Source organism: Odontesthes bonariensis, chromosome 15, assembly GCF_027942865.1.
Source record: "Odontesthes bonariensis isolate fOdoBon6 chromosome 15, fOdoBon6.hap1, whole genome shotgun sequence".
Lineage (NCBI taxonomy): Eukaryota > Metazoa > Chordata > Actinopteri > Atheriniformes > Atherinopsidae > Odontesthes > Odontesthes bonariensis.
The window spans coordinates 4019952-4034366 of NC_134520.1; the positions used below are offsets into that span (position 1 = coordinate 4019952).

General features: G+C 43.2%; 3 protein-coding genes across 9 annotated transcripts in view; 1 reads left to right on the top strand and 2 right to left on the bottom strand.

Moving 5' to 3' along the window:
• The window catches only part of palld (palladin, cytoskeletal associated protein), a 55711-nt gene extending 50219 nt beyond the window's left edge, over positions 1-5492 (top strand). For all 6 annotated transcript variants that reach the window (XM_075484714.1, XM_075484720.1, XM_075484719.1 and 3 more), the window contains 7 exons: positions 55-204; positions 505-593; positions 1583-1715; positions 3114-3321; positions 3406-3571; positions 3666-3799; positions 3901-5492. In XM_075484714.1, coding sequence (XP_075340829.1) covers positions 55-204; positions 505-593; positions 1583-1715; positions 3114-3321; positions 3406-3571; positions 3666-3799; positions 3901-4061 — 1041 coding nt within the window. In that variant the 3' untranslated portion in view covers positions 4062-5492. The remainder of the gene's footprint in view (positions 1-54; positions 205-504; positions 594-1582; positions 1716-3113; positions 3322-3405; positions 3572-3665; positions 3800-3900) is intronic.
• Positions 5493-5676: 184 nt separating this feature from the next.
• Positions 5677-9818, bottom strand: cbr4 (carbonyl reductase 4). The gene is made up of 6 exons (XM_075484721.1): positions 9675-9818; positions 9339-9487; positions 7689-7809; positions 7425-7561; positions 6779-6913; positions 5677-6698 (listed from the first exon to the last, which is right to left on the bottom strand). The coding sequence occupies exons 2-6, from the start codon at positions 9481-9483 to the stop codon at positions 6520-6522; spliced, it is 717 nt and encodes a 238-aa protein (XP_075340836.1). The 5' UTR covers positions 9484-9487; positions 9675-9818; the 3' UTR covers positions 5677-6519.
• Positions 9819-11401: 1583 nt separating this feature from the next.
• sh3rf1 (SH3 domain containing ring finger 1) overlaps positions 11402-14415 on the bottom strand; it is a 31492-nt gene continuing 28478 nt past the window's right edge. For both annotated transcript variants that reach the window (XM_075484724.1, XM_075484723.1), the window contains one exon: positions 11402-14287. In XM_075484724.1, coding sequence (XP_075340839.1) covers positions 14119-14287 — 169 coding nt within the window. In that variant the 3' untranslated portion in view covers positions 11402-14118. The remainder of the gene's footprint in view (positions 14288-14415) is intronic.

Consider the following 14415-nt stretch of genomic DNA (forward strand, 5'->3'; position numbering starts at 1 on the left):
AAAAAGGCTACCATCAAACTAGTTTCAATGTCTTTTAAATATTTCAAACCTCAGGTCTACTGGTTTAAAGATGGCAAGCAGATCTCCAAGAGGAGCGAGCACTACAGGATCAGCAGAGACCCCGATGGAACCTGCTCTCTGCACACTGCCGCAGCCTCACTGGACGATGACGGCAACTACACCATCTTGGCAGGAAACCCAGAGGTAAAGACAAGTCCAAAAGAAAAAAAAGAAAAACCTCAAGTATTTGTATTTGGGAGGCAGCAGGAGACGGCTACGCTCATTATCAGGAGAAAAATGTGTACTGAGATAATGCTCTCCAGCCTGAGGAGGAAGTGGGCGTTCAATGAGGCAGGAAATCACTAAAAACCCTCAAAAGGGTCAAGAGTTCATATTGTACAGGCTGTCTAGCAGCTCCAACACTCACATTTTATTTCCTGCCACATGTGGCGTGTCATCACCTCATACGCTGCCTCTCTACCCTTGTTTGTCCTCCCCTCACAGGGCAGGGTGAGCTGCACCGGCAGGATGATGGTCCAGGCGGTGAACCAGCGAGGCCGCAGTCTGCGATCAGCACCTGGACACATGCGCAGGTGAGGCTTTGCTGGGTGACAGCAGATGGAGACAAGACAAACAAAATCTTGCGGCATCTTAGTCAGGACCCCCAGCTGCTGGCTGGCACGTGTTGCAGGCTGCTCGCCATCTGCTCGACTTCTGCAGCCGCTCCGCATTTCTGCACAGATTCAAGTGGAAAATGTTCCAAGAGGGTTCTATTTACGCGAATGTTTGCCATGAGCTGAATCACACTTTGTTCTTTGTTTAACTGTCTGTTCAAGGAAGAAAAGCATGAGTGTTAATGAAAGGGTACACCTGTTTGCTCTGCTGTTTTTCATTGCTCTAATGACCTTGTATATATACACAGTGTGCATTCATGCAAGGCCAGATGGTGAAAAATGCACAGATGATCACAGACATTCTGATGGCAGCTTAAAGGACATGAAAAACACCTGTAAGCTGTTATCAAGATGAACACTCCCTGATTAGATAAAATATCAGAGATGTTTTGGAGTGAGAAGAGATGGAGATAACAATCAGTGTCTCCCACTCTTTTTATTTTCATCCTTGGCTGATGCGCAGGTGGGGCGGTGATGTCAGTGCTGTTGTAGAGAAGATCCATAAAAGCGCCTCTGGGTCCTGACACAGGGTTTAAGGAGACTCTCACTGGTTGCAAATACAGAAGTGTGTGAAAAGTTGACACCAAATATGTAGGAAACATGTAGGGGAGAGAAGAGCTGATAGTTTGGGTTTTAAAGGAGTATTTCACTGTTTCTGAAATATCCAGAAAGAGCCTCATTCCACTGAAATGATGAAGTAATCTGTCTCAGAAAGCACACACCAACCAAGAAAAGCGCTCGACTTTTATGCACCAGTGAGATCTCAACATTCAACATGTTAAAATCAGTAACGATTTCACAAAATGTTGCCTTATATAAAAGAAATTATAATAAAATCTACCATCGTGTCCAGACATGAAGCTGTGGAAAAACTAATTCTATAATGTTGTTTTCACTCATTTTGTCAGGCCCAGGTCCAGATCTAGAGACAGTGGTGACGAGAATGATAACATCCAAGAGCGTCACTTCCGCCCCCACTTCCTGCAGGCACCTGGCGACCTCATCGTCCAGGAGGGCCGCCTGTGCCGGATGGACTGCAAGGTAAATACACACCTCTGGCACAGCCTGCACCAACAAACAAGCGAGTGTTGGTGATAACGGAGGGGAAGTGATGCTCTGCTGTGTCTGTTTTTAACAGCTGCTCTACATCGATAAGGGTTAATAGAATTGTAAATGTACCAGTCAGCTGATGTGAGGCTTGAGGGGGGTTGATGCCCATTTTAGAATAAAATGTAACCCTTCAGTAATCACATATGAGAAACATTTTGAGAAAGCTGTATCAGCTGTATTTAGCACCAAACACTTTTCACTGGTAAGAATAACATAAAACTAGCGTACTTAAAAAGCACATTGGTTGTAAAAAAAGAATAGTCAGAGTTTAGTAAACCAAACTTGTTTTGATTTACCGTTCTGTACTAACTATGTAGTACAGATTTCACATTACTGATTTAATTAATTTCCCATCATCCCAGCATGTTGCTTCACATGATAAAGTGAAGAGAGTGAGATGCTCAACAACCGAGACATGACTGGAAAAGAATAAGCCCTCACCAAAGAGAATATGTTAATCATAGTAATACAGAAAGCCATTTCAGATCCACCCTTTAATTCAGCGTCTGGACTGCTTTCAGTGAGGCTCCGTGTCAAACGCTGCCAAAGACACATTAGCCTTTCTGTGCATTCCAGTTTCTTCAGGGAATATATAAAACAAAAAAAACAAAAAAACATCAGAGACGAGATGTTTCATGGCTTTGCGGTGTTATGAACGGCTTACAGCAGACAGAGAGTACAGATGTGTCATTTTTCAGGGATTAAGTAGGATCAGGTTTTTTACTATTAATTCCCCCCCACGCCCCTCGAGCTCATTTTCTTCCTTTATTCGCTCTGTCTTCACCCACCTCCCTGCAGCTCTTAGAAGCTACTTTAAAGCTGGTTCATGTAGTAAAATAGAAAGAGACCCACAATTAACTCACTATAAAAAGACTCTTTTTATGCCTGTTAGAAATAGACCGAGCCTCCATTCCTTTGGAGTCTGTAATGTCAACAATATTTATAGCAAATATTTATTTTCAGGTCATTTGTGGCTTTCTGAACTTTCCATTTTTGACTTCTAACCATCTAGAAGGCCCCTTCCAGAACTACTTATCGCTGCTAGTCTACGTTCCGTTCTGTGAATACTGTTGTCCATTTGGAATTGTAACAGAAACATATGGGTATCCACAGTGACACATTTTCCAGGTGGGTAGGGTGCAGCAGAGCAGGTGTTGGCTTTCTGCAAAGTTAATAGACAAGTTTTTCCTCTTTGCGGTTTGTTCCCATGACGAAGCATGCAGGCGACCAGACAACAAATGCAGAAACTAATTGTCTCCAAGAGCAAGCTCAGACTGCAGAAAGCATCCTTCACTTGATAGCCTGAACATTCTTATCTGTCCTTTACAGGTTAGCGGATTGCCAACTCCTGACCTCATTTGGCAGCTGAACGGACAGACCATCCGCCCCGACTCTGCCCACAAGATGCTGGTAAGGGAGAACGGTGTCCACTCCCTGGTCATTGAGCCTGTGACGAGCCGCGATGCAGGCATCTACACCTGCATCGCCAGCAACAGAGCCGGCCAGAACTCCTTTAACCTGGAGCTCATCGTTGCAGGTAAATGGATGGATGCACACAGGGGACACGTGCGGGTGTGATTTACTCTCCCAGTGCAGCTCAGTGACAAAGTTTTTTCCTCAGCTAAAGAGATGCACAAGGTCCCTTCGTTTGTCGAGAAGCTGCAGAACACGAGCGTTGCCGAGGGTCATCCTGTGCGACTGGAGTGCCGAGTCACAGGTGTTCCCTACCCACAAATCTTCTGGAAGAGGGAGAATGAGTCATTCACTCACAACACAGACAGAATCAGGTAATTAAAAAAAACAGAAACTTAAAAAAAAAAAAAAGAAGAAACTCTGAAAATTGAAATAGCTAATTAAATGTGCCTCAATGCTCTTTCCCAGCATGCACCAGGACAACTGTGGCTACCTGTGTATGATCATCCAGCCAGCTTTGAAAGAAGATGCTGGCTGGTACACAGTGTCTGCCAAGAATGACGCCGGCATCGTCTCCAGCACAGCACGTCTTGACGTTCACAGTATGTTGCTCACTCAATTAAACATTTAATCTGTGTCTGTGGCCATTTTCTTTTTATCCCACAATGTGCAAAACATTGAACTTTCTTTGTTCCCTCCCCAGCTCAGTGGCAGCAACCTAACCTCCCCAAGCCCAAAAAGGTGCGTCCCTCCACCAGCCGCTACGCCGCACTGACGGAGAGGGGGCTGGATGTAAAGGCGGCTTTCTTCCCCGACTCCAGCCCGCTGCAGCCCGGCGGCCTGGTGGAAAGCGACGACCTGTAAAGATCACCGAGGATTTGCGACGTCAACCCCAGAAAAACCCTGAGAGCTGCTCTTGATCCTTGCACACACCGAGACACATGCTTAAAGACAGTGAGGAAGGGCAGCAGCACCACCACTGAACTGCAGACACAGAGGCGAAGCATCGGTGGGCAGAGAAAGATGGTGCAGTGGCGGTTTTCATGTTTTATAGACTCATTATACAACCCAATATAGTACACAATTCATCAAGTTGTCCTGGGAGATGATTGAAGGCCTTACCACAAGAAAGAAAACTACTCATAAATATGTTCACTCACAAACCCGTCAAAGTGCCTCTCCTTTCAGTAAAGATACAAAACAGGTTTAACAATAAAACATAGAATAAGTATGCACATTTAAATGGTGCCACTTACAATACACTGACTATAGATAGCGCTTCTCACCAGCCATGTGTAGTGGAGAAAAGATGTTTTAAAAGATGAAAAGCACCGTAGGTTTGACAACAAAAGATTACAGACTTTATCTAACGATGTGGGCCTGTGCAGCAGAGAGCTAATATCAAGTGTTGGACCATAGTTAACAGCATCATACAGCAGACAGAAATACTGGAGGAGGCAGGGCCTTATAAAACTGTTCGTCTTTTTCTTTTTTAAGAAGAAGAAATGAGTTTATTAAAAAAAGAAGGATTGCGATTGGCTGAAGTTAAGCTGGCTCAAGCAGGATGGTCAACAAAGGGAAAAGCAGGTCGGCAGAGGGATGCGAGTGTGCGGTAGTGACTAATAACGACAGATGCGATAGTGGCAAATGGAAAACGTGAAAAGCTTCAGTGACGGTGGTACATTTTGGTGAGGTTTTTTTCTGCTTCTTTGACGTTTTTTTTTTCTCTTTTTGAAGTGTGAATTGAGATGGTGTCACTGGAGAGAGGGTGCTGTGAAAGCTTTCAGTGTATTTCTCACACACATCACAGATTGTCCATTTTATTTTTATATGGGAAGAAAAAAAAAAAAGGACTATTTACTTTCCCAGCAATCATGACTTAAATTATATATGCAACCTTCTGTTCACTGACAAAACTGTCTGGGGTTATGAAGTTTTATAAATATATTTACTGCCTTAAATCACTTAAAGAAAACACCGTTTCTTTGCATGTTATTTTTGGACACTCGTACAGTGCCAAACAGCTTTTATCAGGATGTATAAAAACACAACTGTTTTTTTTTTTTTTTCAATATTCAGGGCTAATAAACGATGAAAAATGGAAAAAAAAAAGAGGTAAATTTATATCTACTATTTTTGTCTCCTCTGTAACACTTTACAAAGTGGACGTTTGTCTGTTTGCAACAGCTGACACTTACAGTGTTTGCACATTTCTATGCCAATCAATGCTTGTATATGGATTGTTCTCCTGATATTATTTTAGGTTATGAACGTTAATAAAATTCAATCTCTTCAGAGACGGTGTGAAATGTTTTCATACTCTGGCAGGCTTCTTGTAAAACAAGAGAATGCCAGTACACGCATGACGGCCCACGATGGAAACACCGTTCTTGCAGTGCTTCAGTAGAACACACAGTACTTTGTTTGGGACACCAATGCACATCAGAGAAAGCACAAAGTTGCACGCTAAAAGTCAGAATTATTCAATTTATCAAGCGTAAGAGCATATTTTAATGAGAGGGAAGAGCGACGCAGATTTTCTGATCTCATCACTGGGCACGACAGTCACCTCCAACCCCATCCATCCACACCGCAGGTCCAGAGCTGTAACCAGACACTCAAAACATTCCCAAAGCTAAAAATACCCCCCACCTCCACCACCACCTCTAATTTCCTCCAGCTGCAGCCCAACATGCCGGCTCCCTGGACAGGCCCCATTAGAGGTGGGATCAGGGGCCATTGGTTGGGGTGGCGGGGGGCAACGTATCGGCTGTGAGGGGGTCTCCCGAGAGACGTGGGGAAACAAAACATGCGCGTTACAATCAGTAACAGTCATGGAAAAAAAAAAAAAAAGACCAACAGCGTTAAATCTACTGAATAAATTCAGGACCTCGGGGCACGGAGGTCTGGACTGGGCCAGACACTGTGGAGTCAGCAGCGTTAGTCATGACGGACTGTCACACGGTTCAGGCCCCGCCCACTGTAGCTGCAACAGAGTGACTCAGCAGAAAGGCAAAGAGCAGCAGGGCAGCGGTCTGCTGGCAGCTGCGGGTTTTTGTCCCCTGCAGCGTGTTTAAAGAACAAATAAATACCTTTGAACAACATTAAACTTGTTTTGAAACGCTGTTTTCAATAACCGACTTTCTGATTCGCATCAATTCTGATGCTTTTCAGTCGAGGGTAACGTAGAGTCGTCTCTCTTTTCATATCCCTTCAACATCCATGCCGGAAACAAGACATGTGGTGCTCAAAGACAAGCAGAACGCTGCCTCACTGATGTTGTTTAGAGCAGTGCGATAACTCCAGAGGACGCCGTTACTCCCTACATGGCCAGCTGCAGCCCACCGTCCACCACCAGCACCTGTCCTGTAATGTAGGATGACTCCAAAAGGAAGAGGACAGCCTGGGCTGCCTCCTCTGGCGTGCCAAATCTCCCCAGAGGGATGGACCGCGCTCCGTCCTCTTCCCTCAGCCCTGCGGTCATGTCGGTGTGTATGAAACCTAAAAGGGGAGAGCAGTGAGCTGACAGAGGCAGAGATAAGAAAGGTGACGGCAGAGGACAGAGAATACATGTTCTGTACCTGGAGACAGCACGTTGACCCTGATGTTGCGTGAAGCGACTTCTTTAGCAAGCGAGCGAGTGAATCCTTCTAAACCAGCTTTACTGGCACTGTAGACACACTGGCCAGCGTTCCCTTTTAGGCCCACTACAGAGCCTGCAAACATCAAATACAAATCCATTAAGCATCCATCCATGCTTGGTGTGACAGAAATGTTCCAAAATGAAACCATACCTCGTTTTCCCACCCAGCAAATACAAATTGCCAATCACATCCACAGCTATGTCTGATGGATGAGGGCTTCCTGCCTCTGAGTCTGAGAAAGGTTCTCATTATTGTATGTGACATAAGACAACTCAGTAACAAGGAGCCTAATGAGCTGCATGGGTGAAGCCACTTTATTCAGGTCACAAAATCCTGACTTCCCATCCTGTTTTGGTCTATTACAACATAAAATAAGAATGTAATGCTTTTCAATTAAACAAACAACAAAACACATAATTATAATTATGATGAAACTTGAAAAAATTGTTTGGAAAAAAGATTAATAGTTTCTTGGCAAAAATGTGAAAACAAACAGCACAAAGCGCCTTTAAACTTAAACCAAAAAAGTGAAACTGTCATCTACTGCCACCTGGTGGCTAAACTGCACAGAAGTAGTCAGTACCTATATTAACGATGGCCGCTCCCTGGGTGTGCAGCATGCTGCGCAGCGCTGCCCTGCATGTCAGCATGCAGCCCAGCAGGTTGGTGTGAAGCAGAGCCACCATGTCTTCTGGCTTGGTCCTCAGTAACAGAGCATCCCTGAGCGGTCAGACAGAGTAACGAACAGATCAGCCAGAAAGCTGCAAACTCCTCTATGATAATAACATTATGTCCACAGAATATGATATTAATATACCAAATAGAGCATCTCCATCCTGGTGCTCACCTGTTGATGCCAGCAGCATTCACAAGATACGAGATGCTCCCACAGGTCCTCTGGATCGTGTCAAAGGTTTTCTGGACCTCCTGCTCTTTAGAGATGTCACAGCTGAAAGCCGCGTGGTCAGCTACAGAGCATACACACACCAGGCCTGTGAGTTATTTACCTGTTAGGACACTGCAGTTTATTCACGGCAGCTACAGGCCCCGGAAGTCTGGACAGATTAACACTGATTTCAATGATTTACGCTTTGTTCCAAGCCTAAGTGTAATTGAAAATAGAATAAAAACAGAATGTCAAATGTTGAAACAGAGAAAATGTTTTTTTTTTTTTTTTAAACATATATTAATTTTGAATTTGATGCCATTAACACATTTCCGATGTGTTGGGGGCACATTAGTGCACATGAATAACCCGAACAGCAGGGAAGATTTGGCAGGGCTGCATAATGAAAGAGTGTGGGTTCTGAACTGGTCTGCCTGCAGTCCAGGTTGTAAAAAATACATAACAACAACAAAAGATATAACAATTTAAAGGATGCTTAAAGGATTAAGCATTAAGGATTAAGTTAAGCTTTAAAGGATAAGCTTAACTGCCATATGAAGCAAGAGCGGAAGGTATTTTGCTTTAAAAACTACAATAAGTGATCTTGACATTCCTAAACACACAATGTTCTGTAAAAAGAAGAGATGATACAAAACAGTGTAGGCGAATAAAGTGTAAAAAGATGCATTTCAACCAACAGCATTCAGATCTTTTTTAGAAAAGACATCTAAAACATTATTTCAGCTCTGCATCTGCGGCCTTTCCACCGAGGCCTCAGCATCAGGGTAAACGAGACGAATTAAGTGCGCTCAAGTGTGTTGCTCCACCCCGTCAGTGCTCAGCACTATCACACTATGGTCTACAGGAAAATATTTGGGTCTTTGAGCAAAAACAATCTGAGATGAACATCGCTCGAAATAAAAAGTTTTGCAATCACGACCATTGCTGCTTCCACTGTCTGCAGAAAAGGTGACAATGCCACGATTCAGAGTACCCTGCAGACAAGGAAGTGAGCCTCAACCAGATTAATTAGAATAAATCTGTTTATATTACACATTTCTGTGGGGCTTTGTGAGTTTTAAATGGTGTCTTTGAGCAAAACCGCTGTGAAAGAGTCTCCCACTCCGCCAAATGAATGAGGTTGAATGGTGTGTTTACAGACAGTAACAACTATTTGGACAACTTAAAGCTAACAGATTTTATGAGCAATTGTGGACATTAAACCTGAGTTGACTGAGACAGAAAGATGGAAATAAAATGCTGAAAACACTCAATCAATTAGAAATGTTCAGTTCTGCAAGCTCCATCCCAAATGTTCAGGCTAATCTCAAAAGTACTACCTCCCTACCAGGCGCCTTTCTGGGCCTCTGTAAACTTTCTGAAGCAACCTGGTTCCTGTGGTTGAAAGGCAACGTAAAAGACCTTGGTTCCTGGAAAATGGTTCATAGCCCTGGAAATCCAGCTAAATTGTGCTGTTAAAAAAAAAGGTCTTTTTAAATTAAAGAGTTCTCACTGAATGAGGGCTTCTTCCACATGGAGCATGCGTGTCTATATGTGGCTATGTGTTGATATTTAAGTCTCAAAACCTTTACACCCGGTGCAGCACTTTACCTCCGTGCAGAGTAGCCACAGTGGCCCGGGCGGCATCTTCGTTCCTGGAGACTACAACTAACCTGCAGCCCCTCTCAGCCAACAGGCGGGACACGGACTTCCCAATTCCCCTGGAGCCCCCACACACAACCGCCAGCCTGGACATGACCCTTAAGGAAAGGACACGTGACAACATGGCAGGCCGACTAACTCCAACATTGGTTACTTTAATGTTAAGTACATATTTAAGCATTTATTTTAAATGCAAAAGCTCAGTGGCGCAGTCCAAGGTTCATACTGACTGCTGCCGTATGTGAAAATAAGCCATTTTTCGGCAATCGAAATATTCTCGCTTACCGTTCTGTGCGACAAACTGTTGCTTATCTTATTTTCCGTCCGTCGTACCCCGTCTGACAGCGGCTGGTTGAGATGAAATGACTTTACTGTGTAAAAGCGACTGTTAGCGGACTGGAGGACAGGGGCGCCGCCATGTTTGTTTTCACTGTTATTGCGTTGCTCGACATTGGCCGGTGGAGGGCGTAGCGGGCACGCGCTGCTTTTTTGCCTCAACGTTGGCTGCTGAAAGCCTGAGGACGTACAGCTGCTGCAAAGAATGTGAATGAGAAATATTTTTGATAAAGCCCGTTATACCATATTGTATTTGGTAAGATATGACAGCATCGCCTCGACTTTTTTTTCTTTAACATTTGGAGGCCAACATTTACAAGAAATGTGCCACAATTTGTGTTTCCCTGGAATTATTAGAATTATCTCTAAATTGTAGTCCATTCACACTCATACTTGTATACCAGAGGAGCCTTACACACAGCGCATTTTAAAATGCAGCCATTCATTTTCCTCTTTCTCCATGCATCACTATTCCCCCGTGGAAACATGTTTCACCAGGAATAGCATTATGGTCCACCGGTGCTCTTACGATGAGAAATGATGAGAGTGGGTGGCCACAGCCCACACCTGGACAGTCCATCAGACTGAGACACTGCCAGATTGATTTGCTGAGGTTAAATAACATTCACAACCTTTGGCAGAGCAGATCTCTGGCCCTAAGCCCTGTGGATCACACCCACAGTGCAGGAGAAAAATACCACCACCACAAATATCACACAGTGCTTCAAATGTAGTCAGTGTTTACCGCAGCAGTCATCATTAACTGTGGCTATATGTTAGAGGAGAAAGGCAGAGGGGATTTGTATTCAGATCACCTTCTCTCCCTCCCTCATACCTACATGATCCTGCCAGCAGAGCTGTGTTGCTTCGTCATGCACAAACACACTTGGTTCAGTCCTGCATGACAAAAGCTGTTATGTTTTGCTTGATTTCCTGGAACTATTTAACCATTTTTTTTTTTTTTTTGTTAGGGGGAGCTGCCATGTCTGTCTACATGCTCTCCACACACAATGACTGTTGTTATAGCACAATGTAGAAAATCTATACAAAGAACACAACTTCTGTTTTTCTGCCGGAGTAAAGAGCTCAAGGACTCCGCCAACTCTCTTATCATTATAGTGACTTGGTGCTTAAACATTACTGAGAATTCTCGACCCCGAGGCTCTGTTCCTGAACTCTGCACAGCCCTCGCAGCTGTGAATATTTTACCTACATTCTGTACAGTCAGCCTCTCCCTATTTTTAAACACCTACCCAACCTGCAGTCGTGTCAGACTGCAATGTTCCTGCAACAAACTCGCGCACGCGCCTGCCCAAGCAAAACATTTGGGCCAAAGCAAAAAAATGTGATAAAATATGTATGCTGTGTATTCTTAGCAAACGCACTTATTTTTATTACTCTTATTCAGAAATATGTCATGCTTGAGCGTTGAAATAACTTATTGCCATGGTAACCCGTCCTCTGCAGGATCTGCGTGCAGCACAATGACCTCCGTGGGTGCTTGTCAGTTCCCGTCAGTGTTACCCAGCTGAGCACCCCAGGTAGGGCTCACCTCTTTTTGCCAGGATCTTCCTGGAGACACTAATGACCACATGTACCATGCCTCAGCCCAAATGCAGGTACTGAAAAACTACCAACTCTTTGCTGCTTTTGAACGCGCGTGTACACATACCCACGAACGCACAGCCTGCACAAACACAGATCTGTCAGTCTGTCCCGTCAATGGCACCTTTGATTCCACTCTCGGTTCTGCTCTGCATGTCGTCAGGGGGAGAAAACAGAATGAATAATGACAAATCTTCCAGACAACATGGAAACCATTTGCTTTTATTGTTCTAGATTTTTTTTCTTTTTTTTTCTTTTTTTCTTCTTACAAAATGTGCGTTTCCCACAAATGCTTCAGAATATTTTTCACATAACAAGATGTGTGCCAAATAGGTTTGATTTCAGGTTCTCGATTTTTTTTTTTTTTTTTTTTTTCAAACTTGAAACAGACTTTGACAGAAAAGAATAAAATGAAAATAAATCAAGTAAGTCACCTTGGCTTGTAGAAAATGTGTTAAGCTGTATCAAGTAATGTTAGGTTGCCATATGTTCTGATGAATGAAAGCATAGGCCTGTGACTATTTCAAGGAATGCTTTACGTTTTGAAACCTGTGCAGCCTTACGCATGAAAAACACGGCCAAGACGTCAGTAAGATTAGAAGTGTTGTGCAGAAGTCTATATGAGCGCGAGCTTTTGTGTTGGAGTAAGTTTGACGTGTTATTAAAGGCTTAGTAGTGAAATGAAGACACTCGAGAGGATGTTTTAGCAAAGAGCCTGAGGTTGGGTGTGGTGACTGCCAAGACAGAAATGCAACATCAGGTTCATTCAATTCATAAGAATTTAAAAAGGCCCAAACAGTGATTTGTACCATCCTTCTCCACAACTTCTCTAAATCTCAAACAAATTACAACATATTCCAGCAGTCAGTTACACAGTGGTCCCCATCAATGAGCAACCAAAGGCAAAAAAAAAAAAGAAGAAGATCTAAATAAAACAAAATACATGTGCTTGAAAGTCTGGGTCCCAATTATAAAAGCCAAATTTGGCACAAGTCTGAGTCAAGTGTTTAAACCTCATGGGACCTCAGATGACGTACCAAAGATCAGGTGAATTGGTCGCATTATATAAATTTTTGTGAGCTCCCCCGAGGCAGGAGGCAAATCTACAATCATACCTATTAATACCTTTACAGTGAGGGATTGCCTTAGATTTGCTAATGCCTTTAAGAACACTTTTAGAAAAGAGGAATAATTTCTTTGTTTTGATGCAACATGCTTTCAACCCCCCCCCCCCCCCCCAAAAAAAAAACGTATGAAACTGCAAATTCCTCTTATTTTAGGTTTAGCAAGCTCCAAACATATAACCCAAATCCCTCGAAACACAAATAAATCTTATGGTAATTCAAGTCAGTACAACATTTTAACAAAAATCAACAGAATAAAAAATAAAATAAAATAAAAAAAAATAAAAATCAAGGGCTCAAAGTGATCGATGTCAAGAAAAAAACTAAAAATGTTGAGATTCTAGCTCTTCCTGTGGAGTGATGCAATAATACGCTTCTTTAGGCAAACATTTGGCGCTTTAGTTCGCAGTGTGTCTCATTGCCACAAGTCACATTTGGAATGAGTTATAGAATCCAAAAACTGAGAGCCCTCAGAAGGCTTTACTGTGTCAGGTTAGTCATACGCCACCAACTCTACGAGCAGCAGGTGTCAGCCTCTGTGAAAATGTCTTACCAACATAAATATACACTGAAAAACATCTGCATTGTAACTGAAATGTTGTCGCTCTAGTGTTGCAGAGCTCTGTCTGGGTTTGGCTATTGCCAAAGGGGTTTGGAGAGCAGCTACTCTGGTGAGTAAATATAAACAACATACAAATGAAGCAATATCTGACTGCAAAGTCCATTTTGGAGTGTGTTTTTAGCATATTATAAGAGCAAAGCCAAACAGTCCAGCAACCCACCTGCCACCTCTCCGTCTCCTGGAGAGGGCTTTGCTAATCACATGCAAATATTATTATTATTATTGTTATTTTTTTTATTTTTATTTTTTTTAAATCACTGCAGGTGACAGCCCATAACACTGAAACCTCATCTATACTTTGAGGAAAGAAAGAATAACCTACATGTAGTACAGAAACATTAAGTCTTGTGCAGCATTCACAAAGCTGTGATTTGTAGCTTCTCGATTATTCGAATGTGCAATACAGCAGATCTCTCTTCTGGTCCTCTGGTTCAGGTAATGCTTTTGGAACAGGGGAAGCTTCTTTTTTTTTCCTACTATGCAGCACAAGTGATTTGTTCTGGTCAGTTCCATCTGATATACTGACTCCTACATGCTGACAGTTTGAAATAATGATACATTTTTATCAGCAGTCTAGCAGACAAAAGTAGAACTAATCTGGTCATTTACAACATAAGGCATGTGCTCTACTTAACCCCTTAATGTGTGGCACTACAACAAGAACAATATGAAATAAGTTAAAATGTGTAACATACCGTTAAACAGTTCATATTGGTTGTTTTAGGACTAATTATATCTATGTCCTTATGTACAATAAAGTGGGGAACAGTACAAGGCACACATTTAACAGCTGGATTGTTTCAAAGATATAAATAACCGAGAAAAAAAGAAGTTCATGAGTAGTGTGCTCTCCTCCAACTCTCCACTGTACTTTCATTGACGACGATTCCTGTTCTTCTCTGCAGCTCTTTCTCATGTGCCTCTAGCGTTCTTTTTCAGGACATAAAGTGTCGGTATGATGGTCCTGTTCCAGCAGCCTGCGAGCAGCGGTCAGCAGGGTCGTGGCCGCGTCGAGCTTGGTTCACTGTAGTGTATGTGTGTATTAGATGCTGTCTACAAAGCTGCCAGGGAACAAGCCGGTCCTGCCGTTCCTCTGCAGCGTGCCTTTGAACCAGCCGTCCTCCCTCTTTCTGTGAACAAACACAATGTCGCCCTCCTTAAGTTCCAGCTCGGCCTCGCTCTGTGGCGGATAGGACACCACCACCCTGTACCTGGGGAGGACAGCCAGAGGCTCAGTAAGACACGGAAACACGCAGCATCAAAGAAAGCTGATCTGCCCTGATACCTGTGATACTCATGTGTACAGGACAGACGGGCTGAAACAACACGACACTGCGGT

Bases quoted from the DNA above. Each gene is read 5' to 3' on its own strand.
- cbr4 (XM_075484721.1), bottom strand. From the start codon at position 9,483: ATGTCCAGGCTGGCGGTTGTGTGTGGGGGCTCCAGGGGAATTGGGAAG. The intron at 7,810-9,338 runs GTAAAGTGCTGC...TATGCTCTGTAG, and splicing joins TGTGGCTACTCTGCACGGAG to CTGACCACGCGGCTTTCAGC. The intron at 7,562-7,688 runs GTGAGCACCAGG...CTGACCGCTCAG, and splicing joins AATGCTGCTGGCATCAACAG to GGATGCTCTGTTACTGAGGA.